This window comes from Scardinius erythrophthalmus, assembly GCF_964197995.2.
Source record: "Scardinius erythrophthalmus genome assembly, chromosome: 6".
Lineage (NCBI taxonomy): Eukaryota > Metazoa > Chordata > Actinopteri > Cypriniformes > Leuciscidae > Scardinius > Scardinius erythrophthalmus.
Window position 1 is genome coordinate 21,581,545 of NC_138226.1, and position 16,785 is coordinate 21,598,329.

The window sequence follows — 16,785 nt, forward strand, 5'->3', positions numbered from 1 at the left end:
GAGGGAAGGAGAGACGGTTGAATGCACACACACAAAAAACTAAATATTTCCATAGTAGAAGATGATCTTTGCTTCAGAAATAAACCAATGCCTGTTTTTAAAGTCTGTGCCTCTAAAAAGTCATATCAAAAAATACATAAAATGATTGCATAATGTTCAAAAAGATTTACTGCATATTGAAATGCTTCACTATGCTTGATCAAGTTATTCTTGCCAAAACATGAAGCTACTGTAGGTTCAAACTTTGAAAATGATCAACAAATAAACATTGCAAAACAAGTCTTTATTTGTCTATACACAATTTGAATGATCAAACACCTCCCACAGGAACAACATTTACCACATCAGTCAACCTTACTATTGTAGAATACATAGGATGGCACGTCATATTTTGCAATTAGTGCTCAAGAAGGGCTGGATAAAGACATCCTTTAAGAGTGAAGAGTGTTGCTTTTGGGCCTGCCAGAGGCGTACAGTAAGACACACACGACACATAGGCTTCTACATCTAAATGGAGATTACATCTTAAGGAATCCAAGCAGGAATTGAAAACAATGGGTAAACTTCAATGCAAGAGAATGGGATGGATATTCAAAATACACCTTATGTACAAGGCACAGTTTGTTATGAACAAATGTCTCTGAATCATCAAAGAAAGAAATTCAAGTATTGCAGGTCGGGTAATGTGTAAATATCTGAGATTGCTGAGACTGAGCTTGGCACATTAATGCACTCATGCTCCTTAAGATTCCTAATAGTATTCTGCCGATTCACATGTGCTTGAGAATGTTAAGCTTCAAAAAAATATATATATTATAACATGACCATGGTGATCTTTCTAAACAGTTATCTCTGAAATAGATATAATTCTATAACCTTTGAGGAAGCAACTATAGGACATTCCTATAAAACTAACATCTATGCAGTAGCATTCTTAACAAAATAAATACTTTTTCTTAATTTACTAATAAAGCAAACCCCCCAGCTTTGTGTCCAATGACAGCTTGGGCTGATGCAAGTATTACTAAGAAACTAGGGGAAAGAAAAGATTTCATAACTAAAAAGTTGATAGGGATAGTGATAACAGATACTGTACTTCCTGAAAACATGACTCTTTAAGCATCAGATGTCCAACAAGTCTTTGCAATCAGTCATCGTCACTTTCACTCCCAGACTCACTCAACTGGAGATCGTTTTCTGGAATAAATCAAATATTAGCATATTAGACACACAAAAGATAACGCCAGACCAACTAAAATCCCCCAGCGGCCCTGAAACTCACTGAGCGTGTTGATGAAATGCCCGCTGCTCTCTTCCACGCGGCTTTGAGATGTGTTGAGGGCAGAGGTGCTCTGTGGGGGGGCTGGGGGCGCATTATGCGGAGGGCGACTCTCGTCCTCGGAGTCGCTGCTGGAACTGTCCCCACTACTGGATGAGGAGGAACTGTGAGAATCCGAGGAGCTGTCTCCGCTGCTCATCTGCTCCATGTCTCGCGCCTCGGCCATGAGCTCTGCACAAACGCATGAAAACTAGAAGGATTCACAAAAGAATTCAAGTACTATTCAAGAATTCTTTTATACTAGCATTTACACTAAAAGTTTAGGGTCTGTTTTGAACATATTTGAAAATATTACAATTTGTTATTACTATTTAAAATGACTGTTTCTAATATGGCCGGGTACACAACGTGCGATTTTGGCCACAATTCCTAGGCCAAAAGTTTGACATGTTCACCGACAGCAGAGTAATGACCGAGATCAAATCTTACCTCCAACAAAATTTTGGCAGCGTCAGAAGATTTGACGCACAGTCCTGTAGTGTGGCTTCTACTACGACTACAGGCAAATTAAAAACCAATAGTAGCGCAGAAACAGATGACGCAATTAGTGAGACAACAACAAACCCCCACTTGCTCCACACACACATCTTTTACCCCAGTTTTCTTTTCTAAGAAAAGCCACGATCAAAATTTACGCTAGAGATTGTTTTTGTTTGCTAGCCACAATTTTTATCCCGCATGTAAATGCAGGTCAGTCACCGAATGTGTCACGGATTGATGATGTAAATCCCAGGACAGTCTTGTAAAACCCTGCACCCGGCTTATCTTAATTTTAAGAGTAAATTATTCCGATGATGGCAAAGCTGAATTTTTAGCATTATTACATGAAATCATTCTAATATGCTGCTTTTCTGTTCAAGAAACATTTCTTATTATTATCAATGTCAAAAACAGTTGTGCTGCTTAATATTTTTGTGGAAATCATAATACAATTTGCCAGTTTGATTAAAGGTCAGATCTCCTGGCCGTGATTAAAGCATTTAAAGGACATTTGCAGGTCTGTTTGTCGATTTATTCCTGCGCAGGAAGCTAGTTTAGGAAGCTAGTTTAGGGAAGCAAGTTAGTTAGAAACTCGGCCAGTTGTCGACTGAAGATGCAAGAGCTAGAGTACAAAGGTATTGGGTGTCGATTTGTAGACACCCCAGTTAAAGGTATTGGTGTCGAGTGGAGACGCCCAAGATATTAAGGTATTGGTGTCGAGTGAAGACGCCAGAGATATTAAGATCAGTTGGGTGTCGAGTGCAGACGCCCCAGATAGTTAGGTTTAGGGAAAAATCTACCACAAGATGTTTGCTGTATGTGACAAAAAAAAATTCGGCCTAAAAAAACGTGTGACATTGCTTAGAGCACCTTTAAAGGCAGGGTAGGTAGGATTTTTCTACAAAAAAAAAACATTCCAATTTTGTTTAAACTGTCTTTATATACCAATACATAATTAAAATGTAAGTACTCTGAAAAAGAGAGTATAAAAATCGAGTGTCTGTAGACTTCTCACGACTGTTGTAAACACAGCTCATTATTTCCATTCACTCCACCCCTCCCTTCTGGGCTCTTTCCAAAGCCACGCCCCCAAAACACATGAACGCGCGACGCCAAACGCTCAGGCTCAGCTGGAAGACGCATTTATTTACCTGAGACGAGTGGAGAGGAAGGAGCGCAGTGCATGCAGTGACATCATGTCAGAATCACATGTAATAAAATTTATCACTATGAATATAAACAAATAAGATGGTTTTTAGTACTCACTATCAAGCTAGCATATCGATACTGGTAAAGTTTAAAATATATTTTGTTTGATTCGGTAACGAGCTATATTTAGGCTATAGGTAACAAGCTATATTTATAAGGCAAAGCTAAAAACAGGTTGCATTGATACACGTTTTTCCATTACCATCAGTTACACTGTGATGAAGGTGAATTTCGTGTAAGATTCATAACATATACAGTGTTTTGCATGTAAGAGTTTCCATGATGAAAACATTGTTGACTCTGATGAGGACTAACGTTACACTCCGGTGACAAGTACCGCATCGTCGGTTCGAGGACAGGTCCGGGGTCGAGGGCGAAGCAGAGGAGGTCGTTCAAGAGTGCGGGCAACCAGGGTCCGAGGAAGTAGTTTTTGCCTTGTTTGCCTTCGCTGACTGAATATGCAGGTGCTTTGAATTTTGAATGCTCTTTCTCTGCCATAATTTTACTCTTCGTAGGTTCCGCGCCTCTCTTGCACTCCTCAAATCAAACGGGTGTGCGCGCATATGGGAAGATCTTGTAGCAACAGTGGTGGTAGCCATGGTTGCGAGAGTGAGTGACAGTCGGCCAAACCAATCAATTGTTTCGTCCCAAATGGAAATAATGAGCTGTGTTTATTGCAGATAAAAAGGTCTACAGTCACTCGATTTTTATATTCTCTTTTTCAGAGCACTTACATTTTAATTATGTATTGGTATATAAAGACAGTTTAAACAAATTTGAAAAAAAGTTTTTTTTTTTACAAAAATCCTACCTACCCTACCTTTAATAGAAAATTTAGGAATAAAAGTGTTAATTGCATTTTTTTTTTTAAATCTTAATTACCCCAAACTTTTCAACGGTAGTGTATTTTTTTTCATGTTTTTGGTTCATCAAGCTGGTGTCCTGCTAATTGTACTAACTGAACTAGTCAAAAACCTTGTTTGCTACTCTTTCCTTCCAGCTTTTAGCAAGACACACACATTACCTCGCTCAATGTCATCCATGGGAGATGATGGAGACATTTTCTCCTTAGGAGGAGAGCTCTTGGTGCTGGAGGGAGCCTTGCTTCCACTGCCTGTCTTCATCTGCTGACTGAGCCTGCTGGTTTGCTGCTCCAGCCGTGACTGAACCTTACTGCTTCCTTCAGCCCTGCAAAGAAAGCAGGATTTAACAGTTTATTTACTTAATACAAGCTTTAAAGAAATATATCATGAAATCAATTATAAATCCATATGAATTGGAACACAAAAGCTATATTACCTGGTCTTCTTGACCGCGATGTTACTGCTGAGTTTCTCCAGACGATACTCTCCTGTGTCATGGTTAACAATGAGAATACATTCTTTCATATAAGGCCTTTTGGAACCTTTAAACACAGTAACAGGTGCTGTGGATCCCTGTGAAGGTTGAGGGGTGAGAAAAAGATTCAGCTAAATTATCTGTGCTACATAAAATAACTGTTTCGTAGAATAAGGTTATCAAACCTACCTCCAAGTTCGGTAGTGTGATTGTAACTTGCTCTCCTTTGCCCACTTCCAGATCCCCCTCACATGTTGTGTCTATGGAGGCTGGTTTAAAATCATCTATGAACAGGAAGAAAACATTCATATTTCATAATCAGATGAGCAATTGCTGACTTAGTAGTGTAGTACTACTGTAGAACCTACAGAGGGCGCACGTGTATTATAATATTATAATATAAAGTCATTAATTCCTCGTGAATTTAATGTTGCCCAATATTTCATTTTAAACCACAGTTCGTTTAGGATGTTTCCATTATAAGCACAAAGACAGATGCTTTTTTTTTTTTTTTTATAATTTCCAAACAACATTACAAATCTGATCTTTATCCAGCAAGGTGGAAAAGCACATAGCTGCCTTCTCATATGCCTGTCCGTTTTGTTTAAAAACAACGCATGGTTTCAGTATCAACGTACAAAACAGCTCCTTTTATTTTTCAAAATATGTTTTCTATTAATGAGTGTATATGAATATTTTAATACACAGATAATAATGTAAAAGATACCACTTACATCGTACCGTATGGAATGCACTTTTAGGTTGTTTCTCAAAGGTTTCGCCTAGTTTGAGAACGTGCTCTTGATTGTCAAAGTTTGAATATGCTGTTCCATTCATTCTAATCACAATGTTCAACCATATATCAGCAGTTTTCAACTTTCTACTTGATTCGATACCATCTACGGCAGAAATAGACACCTCACTTCTGGACCCGTTGCTTGCGCTTACTACGCTGTGATTGGCTGCGTTTGTGCTCTTGGTTACGCCTCATTGGAGCTTAACTTCAATGTAATTGGTTAAGAAAACTGTCAGTCAACGCTTACGCAACGTCAGACGGAAGTATCCCTTTGTACCCCACCGCATGGTGCCCTCTAGTGCTTTATAAGAAAATTGTCTTTTTTTTTGTCTCACAGATTCAGAACAGAAAATTTGCAATAGTAACAAAAAATAATTTTATGAATAAGTATTACATATTGAACCGCCGTTTTTAGTCCAAAATAAATATTTTAACGTATGTTACCATATTATATATAATATAAACATATAATACATTTATAATAACATGAATTATTTTGCATTAGCCTATATTAAATAATAATTATATGACTGCAGAATAGACCCTTTGATCATGGTGCAGCATAAAGGTGTGATTACGTCATTTACGTGCTTTAATATAATTTTGTTATTTTATTTCCGTTTCACACAGAAAATGGGTCCGTAGTTTATTTGGAGGTCTAACACTAGCCGGTTCCTTTCCCAGTAGCGTCTGTTGAATCGGCAGAATTCTACAAAGAGATCTCTAGGGGAAATCACTTACTCGCGCGTAATGTAAGTATGAGCATCCATTGAACTGTCATTGGACCTGGATATTAATCTGTCTATGATATTAATGAGTCGGTTGTGAATATGACTCAAAGCATAGCGTTTATTTTAATAACATCGCAAGCTAAATGAACGGACTGTCGCGTTTTCACTTAATATTTTTGAGCGAGTTTTTTTTTAATCCAACAAGCGACCTTGAGTTTACTTTAGGGTGCCATTTATAAGTTTACGCAAAGTAAGTTACCCACTAAAGTCCATGATTTCTGAATAGCCTACTGAAGTCATGTTGTATGATCATTAAAAGTCAATTGAGATTGAGATATGATTGGTGGTAGCCTAATTAGCAGTTTGCTGGGTAACTGTTTTGGGTGACTTGGAAATCCGCCATTATTTGCCATTATTAGATTATCATGACCTGATGATTGTTCTGATCGATAGGTAGTAGGTAGATACTATATTTCTGAGAGTGCACAACACATTAATTTAACTTTATATAGTTGGATGATCCAAAAGTTTGAAACAAAAAAGTTTTTTTTTTTTTTTTATCAAGAAATTATGATGTAAAATTAAGAATACTTTAAATTCTGCAGCTCATGGCACATGACATTGATCATGCAAACTCCATTATACAAAAGCTCAGATTTTTTTTACAGCTCTTTGAAACTCAAACTCAAAAGAGTTTGCATAACTCTTAATGAGAGAAATTTGTGTTAGAAAAATGCAAAATAAAATAATTTTCTTTGCAATTGGTGGCCACTGCCAGGTAATATACACAGTCATTGTAGACTCAGCAATGGTGGACAGATCATGATTTTTCTCCATTAAATGATTGGCTGAGATCAGGACTCCTGGCCACACAGACTGATTTATCCAAGTAATGGTCATTAGGGGAGTCATTACAGAATTGCTGTTCTTTCCTCAATTGCTTACTGGACAAATAACGTTGTCTTTAATTTTAATGAGAGCTGACAGCTTTGCTTGAAGAGAAAGTTTAAAGGGTTAGTTCACCCAAAAGATTTCTGTCATTAATTACTCTCCCTCATGTCGTTCCAACCCCATAAGACCTTTTTTTCATCTTCGGAACACAAATTAAGATATTTTTATGAAATCTGAGAGCTTTCTGACCCCCAATAGACTGCAACGTTATTACCACTTTCAAGGCCCAGAAAGGTAGTAAAGACATTGTTAAAATAGTCCACGTGACTACAGTGGTTCAACCTCAATGTTATGAAATGACGAGAATACTTTTTGTGCGCAAAAAAACAACAAAAATAACAACTTTATTCAACAGTTTATTCTCTTCCGTGTCAGTCTCACTCTGTAAACAATGATGCACTTCCGGATTCTACATCAGAACGCCGGCTCAGTATTGGCCGGCTCTTGCGTCAGCATCACACGCATGCGTCGCAGTGCCCACGTGAACAGCGAACAGCAACAGTCACATGGACTATTTTAACGATGTCTTCATCACCTTTCTGGTCCTTGAAAGTGGTAATAACGTTGCAGTCTAAAGGGGATCAGAAAGCTCTCGGATTTCATCAAAAAGATCTTAATTTGAGTTCCGAGGTGAGTAATTATTAACTAACCCTTTAAGAAACATTTACTATAGTAGTGATGCAGCACAATTATGTTTTTAAAGAAACACTGGAACTAAAATTAAAGTTTTAATTTAGCCGAAAATCAAGTCTCGGTTAATTCTGTTCTGTTCACCCTGAACAGAATTCGTGTTCACAGGTGATAGACCAGTCATAACGTTTTTTTGGCAATGAGCCACCACTCAATATTTAGGCCAAACAAATTATATATATTCCTACTCTAGAATCTATTTCTTTAGGGCACGTTGAAGTGTGTCTTTACCTGTTGTAGCATATCCACATTGTCTTTAAGAAATAGACACTGACACGGTCAAAACACATCACCGGAGAAGTGCTTACTGTTTCGGTCAATAATTTTGACCCTCCAAAACTATTTTGGCCAAATGCCGAAATAAATCTTTTTTTCTGCCATTTCGATGGAATATTTTCAGTTGCTGAAATTTTGGGGCATTACTACAATTTAGCTAGGTTAAAAAGATTGTTTGGTCGTGTCAGTATTCATCATTTGGCTTTAAACTAAAATTCCAGCTCCCCCAAATGAGGGTAGAAAGACAAATAAGATCCAAAATATAATGAAAGCACATTTACCTATTTCAGTTTTGTATATAAATTGTGTTTAGCTATAAAACACACATGAAAAGACCTTGACATGTATCATGTTCACTGGCAGAAAATGTGGCAGGAGAGCTGCAAGGACAGATGAGCTCAGAACTGCTCAGTATGAGTCACTCAGAGCTCATTTGCATATCTCCTGTAGATTACATATACTTTGAGTGTTTTATTTAAGCAAACTATTAATGTTCCATTATTGAACATGGCTTATGCAAATGAAATTTTATAGCTACTGTTTGTTTTGCCTAAAGTCAAGTGTGGATCTCCTCTGGAAGATTTACCACTGCCGAAAGAACAATATTATAGCAGTCTGGCCTTGCCCTTGATACGAGGCATGTCGCTTTATCTCAAGAGACAGAATAATCAGAAATGCTACTAAAAGAGTTTCACAACTAGAATACCACATGGGATTGTCATGTTATGATGATGGATTTTATGAAGAGCATGCTGATGACTAAAGCATAATTAGCTTTACAGTTTTTAATCAGAGGCTCATGACAAATGAGTCAAGTTTGGGAATAAAGCAAAGGAACAAAATGTGTCAATTTGGTACTCCTCTTGTGCTGTATATAGCTCTGACACAACACGTATCATTGTGCAGCTCTATTACGAATGTCCCCTTTGGTGTGTTTGGATCGTTTTGTTAAAGTAGGTCACCTTTGGATCAATATGTGTCGGTGGATAAAGATGTTTTATTTGATTCTGAAAATGTAATTTGCTTGTTGTAATTCAAAAATTTGAATGACCTTGAGGCAAAATTAAATTTAAAATTTGCAAAATGTCTGTGTAATAGGCTTTATTCACTGTTGAGTCTTGACAACTGCTCTGCTCAGAATATATAATTGTATGATAACATCAGCACTTAATAGGCCTCCTGCTTTTACTGTACATTGCTGATGTTACAGTTGCGATGAAACAGAAGTAGTGTCTGATCTTTCTTCCATATTGAAAAAGAAAAACAAATGTATGGTGGACCTTAGTCCTACAGTATGCATCGGTTGTCAATTGGATGAGATGTGAGCGTGGCATTCAAAAATGGAGGCAGATGACCACCACAAGCTTGCAGGGGCGGGTTTAAGCAGACTAAATGATTGGAGAAGTTTGGAGTTATTGAAAATTACAAGGTTCATTTTTGTTCAAAAATCACACAATAAGATCAGAAACATTTAATAGAATACTGTGAAACCTTTCATTTTATGTATGTTTAATGTATCAGCGGAGGCATCAATGCATACACTTAATTTAGACAGACTGTGGTTTCTTTTAGTTACTTGTTTTACATTATCAAAGTCACCTGGATGCCTTCAATCGTTTCTATGTTTTTTCATAGTTGTTTTGATGAACTAAAGGCCATCAAGGGGCTAGTAATGCATTTAATTTGCAGTTTTATATTCTATCTACATCAAGGCTGATGGAAACCCCCATTGAAATGGTGACATGAAATGGCCACATTGTTGGTCGCAAAATCATCCATGGCTGTTGCCGGGCTTCATCTGCATAGCGTTCAGCATCAAATGCATTGAATATTCTGCATCATAATAGTCCCGGTGCTCAATATATGCTGAAAGGGCCTGTTAAGACCCCTTTTGTTGTGTAAATACTGATGCCATTGAGGAGTTCAGCTCTTCCTCATGTTTTACATAAAGTTGACTTTGAATAACGCCCTATTCATTCAATTAAATCAATTAATAAGAACGATTCTGACCAAATATGGGCCATTCCCAGGTACCACCCACTTCCTGAGGATAGATGAAACAATTTACAAAAAGCAATTGTAAGCAGATGATTATAAGTCATTACAATGCTATTGAGGATCTTGACTCTTTCAAGGCAGGCAGATGACAATATCACCATCATTAAAAAAGATTTAAAGAGACTTAAATACAAAAATTTCGAGTCTACAGTTTTTTTTTTTAAACTATAAAATCTAAATAAAGGCATTAATATTAAAACAATTTACTTGAAGTAAAAAAGCAACATTGTGAAATGAGTTTACTACATTGTGCAGAGTCCCGGAGGACAAACATACATATATTAGGAGGGGAAAACACTGTTTATGCTGTGGAAAATTAATGTGAGCTGTGATGTTTTGTTTGGACAAAAAAACTTTGATTGCGAATAGACTATAAAAATGTAATTTGGGTAATATTTAAGTGGGTAAATCTGAAAGTGATGACATTTAGTGGAATGTGCAGATTAGCCTACATTATTGGTTATTTTCTTATAATATCCTTTTGTATAGCATGTAAAAATGTTTGAGCATACTGTATTTGTACCTTTTCAGAAGAAAATACAAATAGTGTTGTCCATGTAAAACTCACCGTCATGATGTCATGGTGCTCTGGATGATAGGGCACTGCAAGAGTGTTCTGGGTCATTTCTATGGTGTTATGGGTGGTTGATAGGGTGTTCTGGCCTGGGTCATTGCTAGTGTTGTGGGTGGTTGCTAGGGCATTGCTAGGGTTTTCTGGGTGGTTGATAGGGTGTTCTGGCCTGGGTCATTGCTAGGGTGTTATGGGTACTGCTAGGGCATTGCTAGAGTGTTATGGGTGGTTGCTAGGGCATTACTAGGGTTTTCTGGGTGGTTGATAGGGTGTTCTGTGCTGGGTCATTGCTAGAGTGTGATGGATGGTTGCTAGGGTTGCATGATGTCATGGTGCTCTGGTTGCTACTTGCTAGAGCACTGCAAGAGTGTTCTGGGTCATTTCTATGGTATTATGGGTGGTTGATAGGGTGTTCTGGCCTGGGTCATTGCTAGTGTTGTGGGTGGTAGCTAGGGCATTGCTAGGGTTTTCTGGGTGGTTGATAGGGTGTTCTGGCCTGGGTCATTGCTAGTGTTGTGGGTGGTAGCTAGGGCATTGCTAGGGTTTTCTGGGTGGTTGATAGGGTGTTATGGGTCATTGCTAGGGTGTTCTGGGTTATATCTAGGGTGTTATGTTGCTCTGTTCTGTTGTTCTAGAAGGTTAAGCACTCATCAGGGCTTTTCACACTTGAAATAGTCAACCCTGGGTTATTCTAAACCCTGGCTAAACGGAATCCTGGGTTATCTTGCTTCACGTTTCACACTGCTCATAATTTACAATTAATCCATAACGTTCTTTTTTGCATATATGTAGTAGGTGTCAGTAGTAGTGTCATTGATTGGATGAACGCAGCATGCGACCTGTAAACACAACATACAGTAGCACTGCACATCCTCGTATTGCCGACTGTACCATCGAGTTTATACTGAATGGACATTTCGGACTATAAAGATAAGAATGAAATGGTCTCTTCTTCACTCAGTTGTTGTGTTTTCTGTCAGCATTTGACAGTTTTCCTCTCAAACGCTGAATTTGCTGTTTATACAATGCACAGTGTTTCTGTGACTGTCCAAAGCACGCAAATATGAGTATGCGATTGGTTGTCTGTTGCTAAATGTCTAGCTATAACATTCTAATGCAATGCGGCTTACCCCGGGTAAAAAAGCGGTGCTAACCCCGCTACTAAATTACAAGTGTTAAACGTTCCTTTACCCAGGGTTAAAATCGGTTTAGAATGTGATAACCCGGGGTTAAGCGCAGTGTGAAAAGCCCTATCAAGTCTGCATTATATTCTGGTGGCTTAGATCCACTATTCAGACCGTGTATTTTTGCCAGTTTTATATGTCCATTCATTAGAAACATTATAGCACACCTCTAAAAGCTGCATAATTTGAATTTTGAGGTGTCATTCAAGGGTTTAGCTTATATTGTGTGGGACAAGTTACACGCCAAAGTTAAACAAAGGATGTTATCCTGTATGAATAGTGAAGCTAATGTAAGGTTAGAAAGCTCTGGGAATCTGGGAAACATTGTTTGACATGATCATGTGGGCAAATATGGATTTATGGTATAATTATAGGAGATACTTGGATTCAATGCTTCTCGGAAATTTGACCAGAAGATCTGTTAACAAACAGGGAGAACCATCAGAACCTGACTGTGAGAATATGGGTTGGTTATTATATAAACATTGACATCGACTGTCTGCCCCAATGGACTAATCAAATTTTCCACTCACACACTGCACACATATAACATTGGTATCTGTTGCAGCTTCATTGAATACAGTTGGGTCAATACCTTAGTCTCATTGACATGGTCCCATGCACAAATGACAATACATTCCTGCTACACGTTTGCAGTCCCCAGTCGTGACTCATCTGAGGAATGTGGGACAGTTCCCATGTCGCTTCCCAGGCTCAGAGTAACACAGGAAGTGATGCCAGCACCAGCCGCCACCTCAGCATAATAAAACATATGCATTTATATGAGTAATGTACCGCACACAGGAGCATAGCCGAGCACTGACCTACATCTGATACATTATATATTCACATCCCATACAGTTTCTTTGTTTAGTTAGTTGGAGATGCTCACATGCACCATATGCGTGTCAGTGTGTTAGACCGAGCTGCCCTCTCTCTGTATTTGTGTCAGTGTGTTATGTGATCCCTTTTCTCATGGTACAATACAATCGATTGTCCCACATCCTTCCACTTTTCAATACCAATATTGTGTCCCATAATGGTGCTAAATATAGGATATAGAGTCCTTTAGCTAAAGTAATAAATTTTTATGACATCAGATTAGGTTTTAGGGACATCACTTTATTCTTATTCTTAGTTAATTCATAGTGGTGTATTTTTGACACCGTAAAACAATAATAAATACATTTTTGTAGATTTCATGTATTTAATCTTTAATCTTTTTGCTTTGATTCTTCTCATAATTCAACAGAGGTCTTCAATAACCCCTTTTTATTCTGTCATATGAACAGTTGTTCACTTGGTTTTGTGAATGCAGCATCAGCTTTTTTTGTGCATCAGATGCTGATTCATATGCAGTACCAAATATAGTCCCTCCGCTGCAGAAAAAAAAAATCTCATAATGGAGAGGCGAACCTTGTCTGAAAGAGAATTGTGTTTATTTATTAATTTTTTTTTTTTTTTTGGTCTTGTGTGAAATGCGGTCTGTGCTTCAGTGATCACTGTGTGGAGCTGGGTGAATGAATTATTGAGGCTTGGTAGAGCCCTCATAAATTAGGAATGGTGGAGTCTTTGGGCATGGTGACGGCCGCTGCTCTGTGGCCGCTCTGCATCTTGAGTGTCACGGGCCACGGCCACCAGCTAGAGACTCTCTCTCTCTAAGCCCTGAGGCCCTTCAATCTCTTTAATGGTTCCACTCTCCCAGTCATAGCGACCAACACTGTGTATTCGAAATCTGGATCTAATTTGTGCATTTGTAAAAATAAAAATAAAAAAAATGCTTAATTCACTTGGCTCTAAATTGACGTTTCTTCAACTGAAGGCACTTTTATGTCCAATGGGTTGATTTGTATGTCTGCAACTGATACATGAAGGTCACATCAAAACTTTTTTTTTCTTTAAAGAAATTCATTTTATTCTGCTGTGACATCAGTAAATAATTTCTATTTCAAATAAATGCTTTTCTTTTCAGCTTTCTATTCATCAGATAATCCTGAAAAAACGATCATGGTTTCCACAAAAATATTAAGCAACAATAGTTTTCAACTGCTTTAATAATAATAATAATAATAAATGTTTATTGAGCAGCAAATCAGCATATTATTTTTTTAAGGATCACTGAAGATTGGAGTAATGATGCTGAAATCCAGCTTTGCCATCACAGGAATAAATTACAGTATAATGTATATTAAAATAGAAAACAGTTATTTTAAATTGTAATAATATTTCACAGTAAAAAATACATAAATTACTGAGAGTGTGAAATCCCCCTGTGGTGAAAATAAAGTGTTTTAATGTTGACTATAGCCTATATCTATGTGGTGTTTTTATTGTGCTTTAAGACAAACCATGTGCAGATTCAGAAGTCAACAACCATTGCTGAGTATTTTCTCTTAACTGCGGTGAACCAAAGACTCTAAACCACAGATTCTAAAAAAACGCGGTTTGAAATCGGTGGTGTTTCTGACGTCACAAACTACCTTGTAACCAATCACGTCAACGTGCCGGCGGGCTTTAGCATAACATTTAACAGCCAGTGAACAAGCAGGGGAGTCTCAGAGAGATGCCAGGTTATCCAGGTATATTTTTCTGTTGATATGAAAATTCAGGTAGATTTAACAATAGCCTACAGCAGGTGTAAGATGTGTATTACAATTTTACGAGGAACTGCCTTTCTCTACTGACGTTCGGAGTTGTTTCAAGCGTTTCGGATGATTGTTGGAATTCAAGGCCGCTGTCTGACTCTGAAATGGTGAACAGGAACATGGTTTGTGTAACATTAGCAACACATAGCTGTCTGATAACATAGTCAAGCAAAAAGGGTAATCATATTAATTGCCGTTATGTGTCCAACGTTGTAAAGAAGAGCGATACCATTGTGCAGCGTTTACCTCAGTAAGTTGGCCGAGTGAATCTGTGAGCTTGCGTGAATGGAGGCGGGGCTAATTGGCATATTCAAAGGTCTGCGTGTACTGAAGCAAGGGTGTGGAAGTTGCATTCAAGCTAATTTAAGGAATGAAGATTTTTCTTTCTTTTTTTTCCACAGGAAAAAACGTTTACATTTTTCATTTTGGTGATCAAATATGAGATAAAATTATTGACTACAGGGGGACTTTTAAGAGAGTTTGTTTTTATTTGTCTACACAGGGTCAAAATTGCCTAGTTGAAGAAACCCATACCATGCTGCCTACCACTATGCAAAGAAATACATATCCAAAAATATGGTATTACCATCATACTTTTTGGTATGTTTTTTTAATTGAAGTCATTTGATCATTTAGTCATGTTTTACTGTTAATCTGATGATATTTGTGATTTTTAACTCGCCATGTTTCTTCTATTTGCACTGTGTGCCACTCCTCTATAAAGACTATAAATCCGTCCCTCTGGAGAAGCATTCAAGCTAATGGATGAAGCATTTACTGGCTGTAGTGTATTAAACCAACCCCAACTGAACCACAGGGACCTGTGATTTTATTTCGATCTCACCACGACTGCGGTTAGCCATTAAAGTGCCAAATACAGCTACATATCGTGATTAATAACTTATAAAGATAAATTTCACAATAAAAAACAAACAAAATAAGCTGTTAGATTCTCTGATAAAAGTGACACTTTGGCTAATGTAACACTAGAAGCCTTGAAACAAAATCTAATAGTACATTTGACTCTCTCCAGGGAGCTTGGTATCAAATGTGGATAATGCATCGGCTGCCGGCCTCCTGCGCTTGCCTTGGGCCCAATAGATCACCGAGGTATACGGCAGAGACAAAGAGGAAATCCCTTCCTTTGACCTGGCCGCTCCATGCCTGAGCCCAGAGATCCAGTGTGCGTGCTTGACAGGCTCAGCTGATGTCTGTTTAGTGCTATGATCACTGGAGGAACCGAGGAGCATGTGTGGTTATGTAGAGGATTAGCTCTCTCCATATGGCCCGGCCACCTCAACCCCACACAACATCCTGTAATTACAGAGCACAGCCAATATGCTCTGAAAGCCCTCTCATGGGAATTTGGAAGAATGCTGCAAAATCCTGCACTGCGTTCCAGTAGAGACATCCTGTGCTTTGGAATTGTGAGTTCTTTATTTAGATTTTAGATATTTATTTATTTATTTGTCATTTTTAAATAAATAAATATTAAAAACCTATATAAACTAGTTGATTTGGGATTTAAAAAAAAATTAATTTAGATTATTTAAAGGTGTTTAATTATTTAAAAAAACTATTATTTTTATTATTTTAGAAAAACTAGTTGATTTATTTAGATTTTGTTTTTTTAGATTTATTTATTTTTTAGATATTCATTTATTTAAAAAACAAATATAACAAAAAAATAGATAAACTAGTTCATTTATATTTATGTATATATTTATTTATGTCGACATTTATTTATTTTTAATAAATATAAAACCAAAAACCTAGGTAATCTATTTTATTTATTTATTGTTAAATATTTAAATTAAATATAACAACCTAGATAAACTACTTTATTATTTATTTATATATTTTTAGTTATTTAAAAAAAAACAAATATATAAAAAAATCTAGATAAACTAGTTGTTATTAATGTATGTATGTTTGTATTTATGTCGATATTTTTTTATTTTAAATAAATATAAAACCAAAAATCTACGTAATATATTTTTATTTTTTTTTATTTAAAGTTATCTATTTATTTATATTTTTTAAATTAAATATAACTACCTAGATAAAATACTTTATTAGTCTTATTAATTTATTTATTTATTCAGATATTTATTTATTCATTTTTAGATTTAGATTTATTATTTAATTCTACACTGCTTAAGGTCAAATTGTGATTGTGTAATTTAAATCTTTTTTTCCCTTTTTTTTCATAACATCACAGTTCGGATTAAGCTGCAATTAATTTAAGATTAAGACAAAGGAAAGGATGTTAGATCGCTCCTGCCTTTCCATCTTAGCTCAGTTAAACTTCATGAGTGGATGTTGTATACGTCAATTTATCGCCTGTAGAGCTTTGCTTTAAGTTCACAGGGTTACACAGACGCAAAAACAAGGAAAACCCCCTTGAGGGGACAGGTGGGGGGGAAAGAGAGAGTGTATCTCAGGGAGGTCCTTTATAGTGAGGTCTGTGCTTGAGTGGTTCCCATGCCAACAGTGAGTGGAGTGGTGTTTGGAGCA

The 16,785-nt window shown here is 37.0% G+C and overlaps 1 protein-coding gene across 1 annotated transcript; it reads right to left on the bottom strand.

The window, feature by feature from the left end:
- Nucleotides 1–151: 151 nt before the first annotated feature.
- On the bottom strand, nucleotides 152–5,324 carry eaf2 (ELL associated factor 2). The gene is made up of 6 exons (XM_081367678.1): nucleotides 5,101–5,324; nucleotides 4,556–4,650; nucleotides 4,328–4,464; nucleotides 4,053–4,216; nucleotides 1,283–1,510; nucleotides 152–1,197 (listed from the first exon to the last, which is right to left on the bottom strand). The coding sequence occupies exons 1-6, from the start codon at nucleotides 5,201–5,203 to the stop codon at nucleotides 1,148–1,150; spliced, it is 777 nt and encodes a 258-aa protein (XP_081223804.1). The 5' UTR covers nucleotides 5,204–5,324; the 3' UTR covers nucleotides 152–1,147.
- Nucleotides 5,325–16,785: the final 11,461 nt, after the last annotated feature.

What these genes read in the sequence shown, in the direction of transcription:
- eaf2 (XM_081367678.1), bottom strand. Translation starts at nt 5,203, where the DNA reads ATGAATGGAACAGCATATTCAAACTTTGACAATCAAGAGCACGTTCTC. An exon ending in ATCGCGGTCAAGAAGACCAG is followed by an intron (nt 4,217 to 4,327) that starts GTAATATAGCTT and finishes CTTTCTTTGCAG; the next exon opens with GGCTGAAGGAAGCAGTAAGG. An exon ending in GCATTTCATCAACACGCTCA is followed by an intron (nt 1,198 to 1,282) that starts GTGAGTTTCAGG and finishes GATTTATTCCAG; the next exon opens with AAAACGATCTCCAGTTGAGT.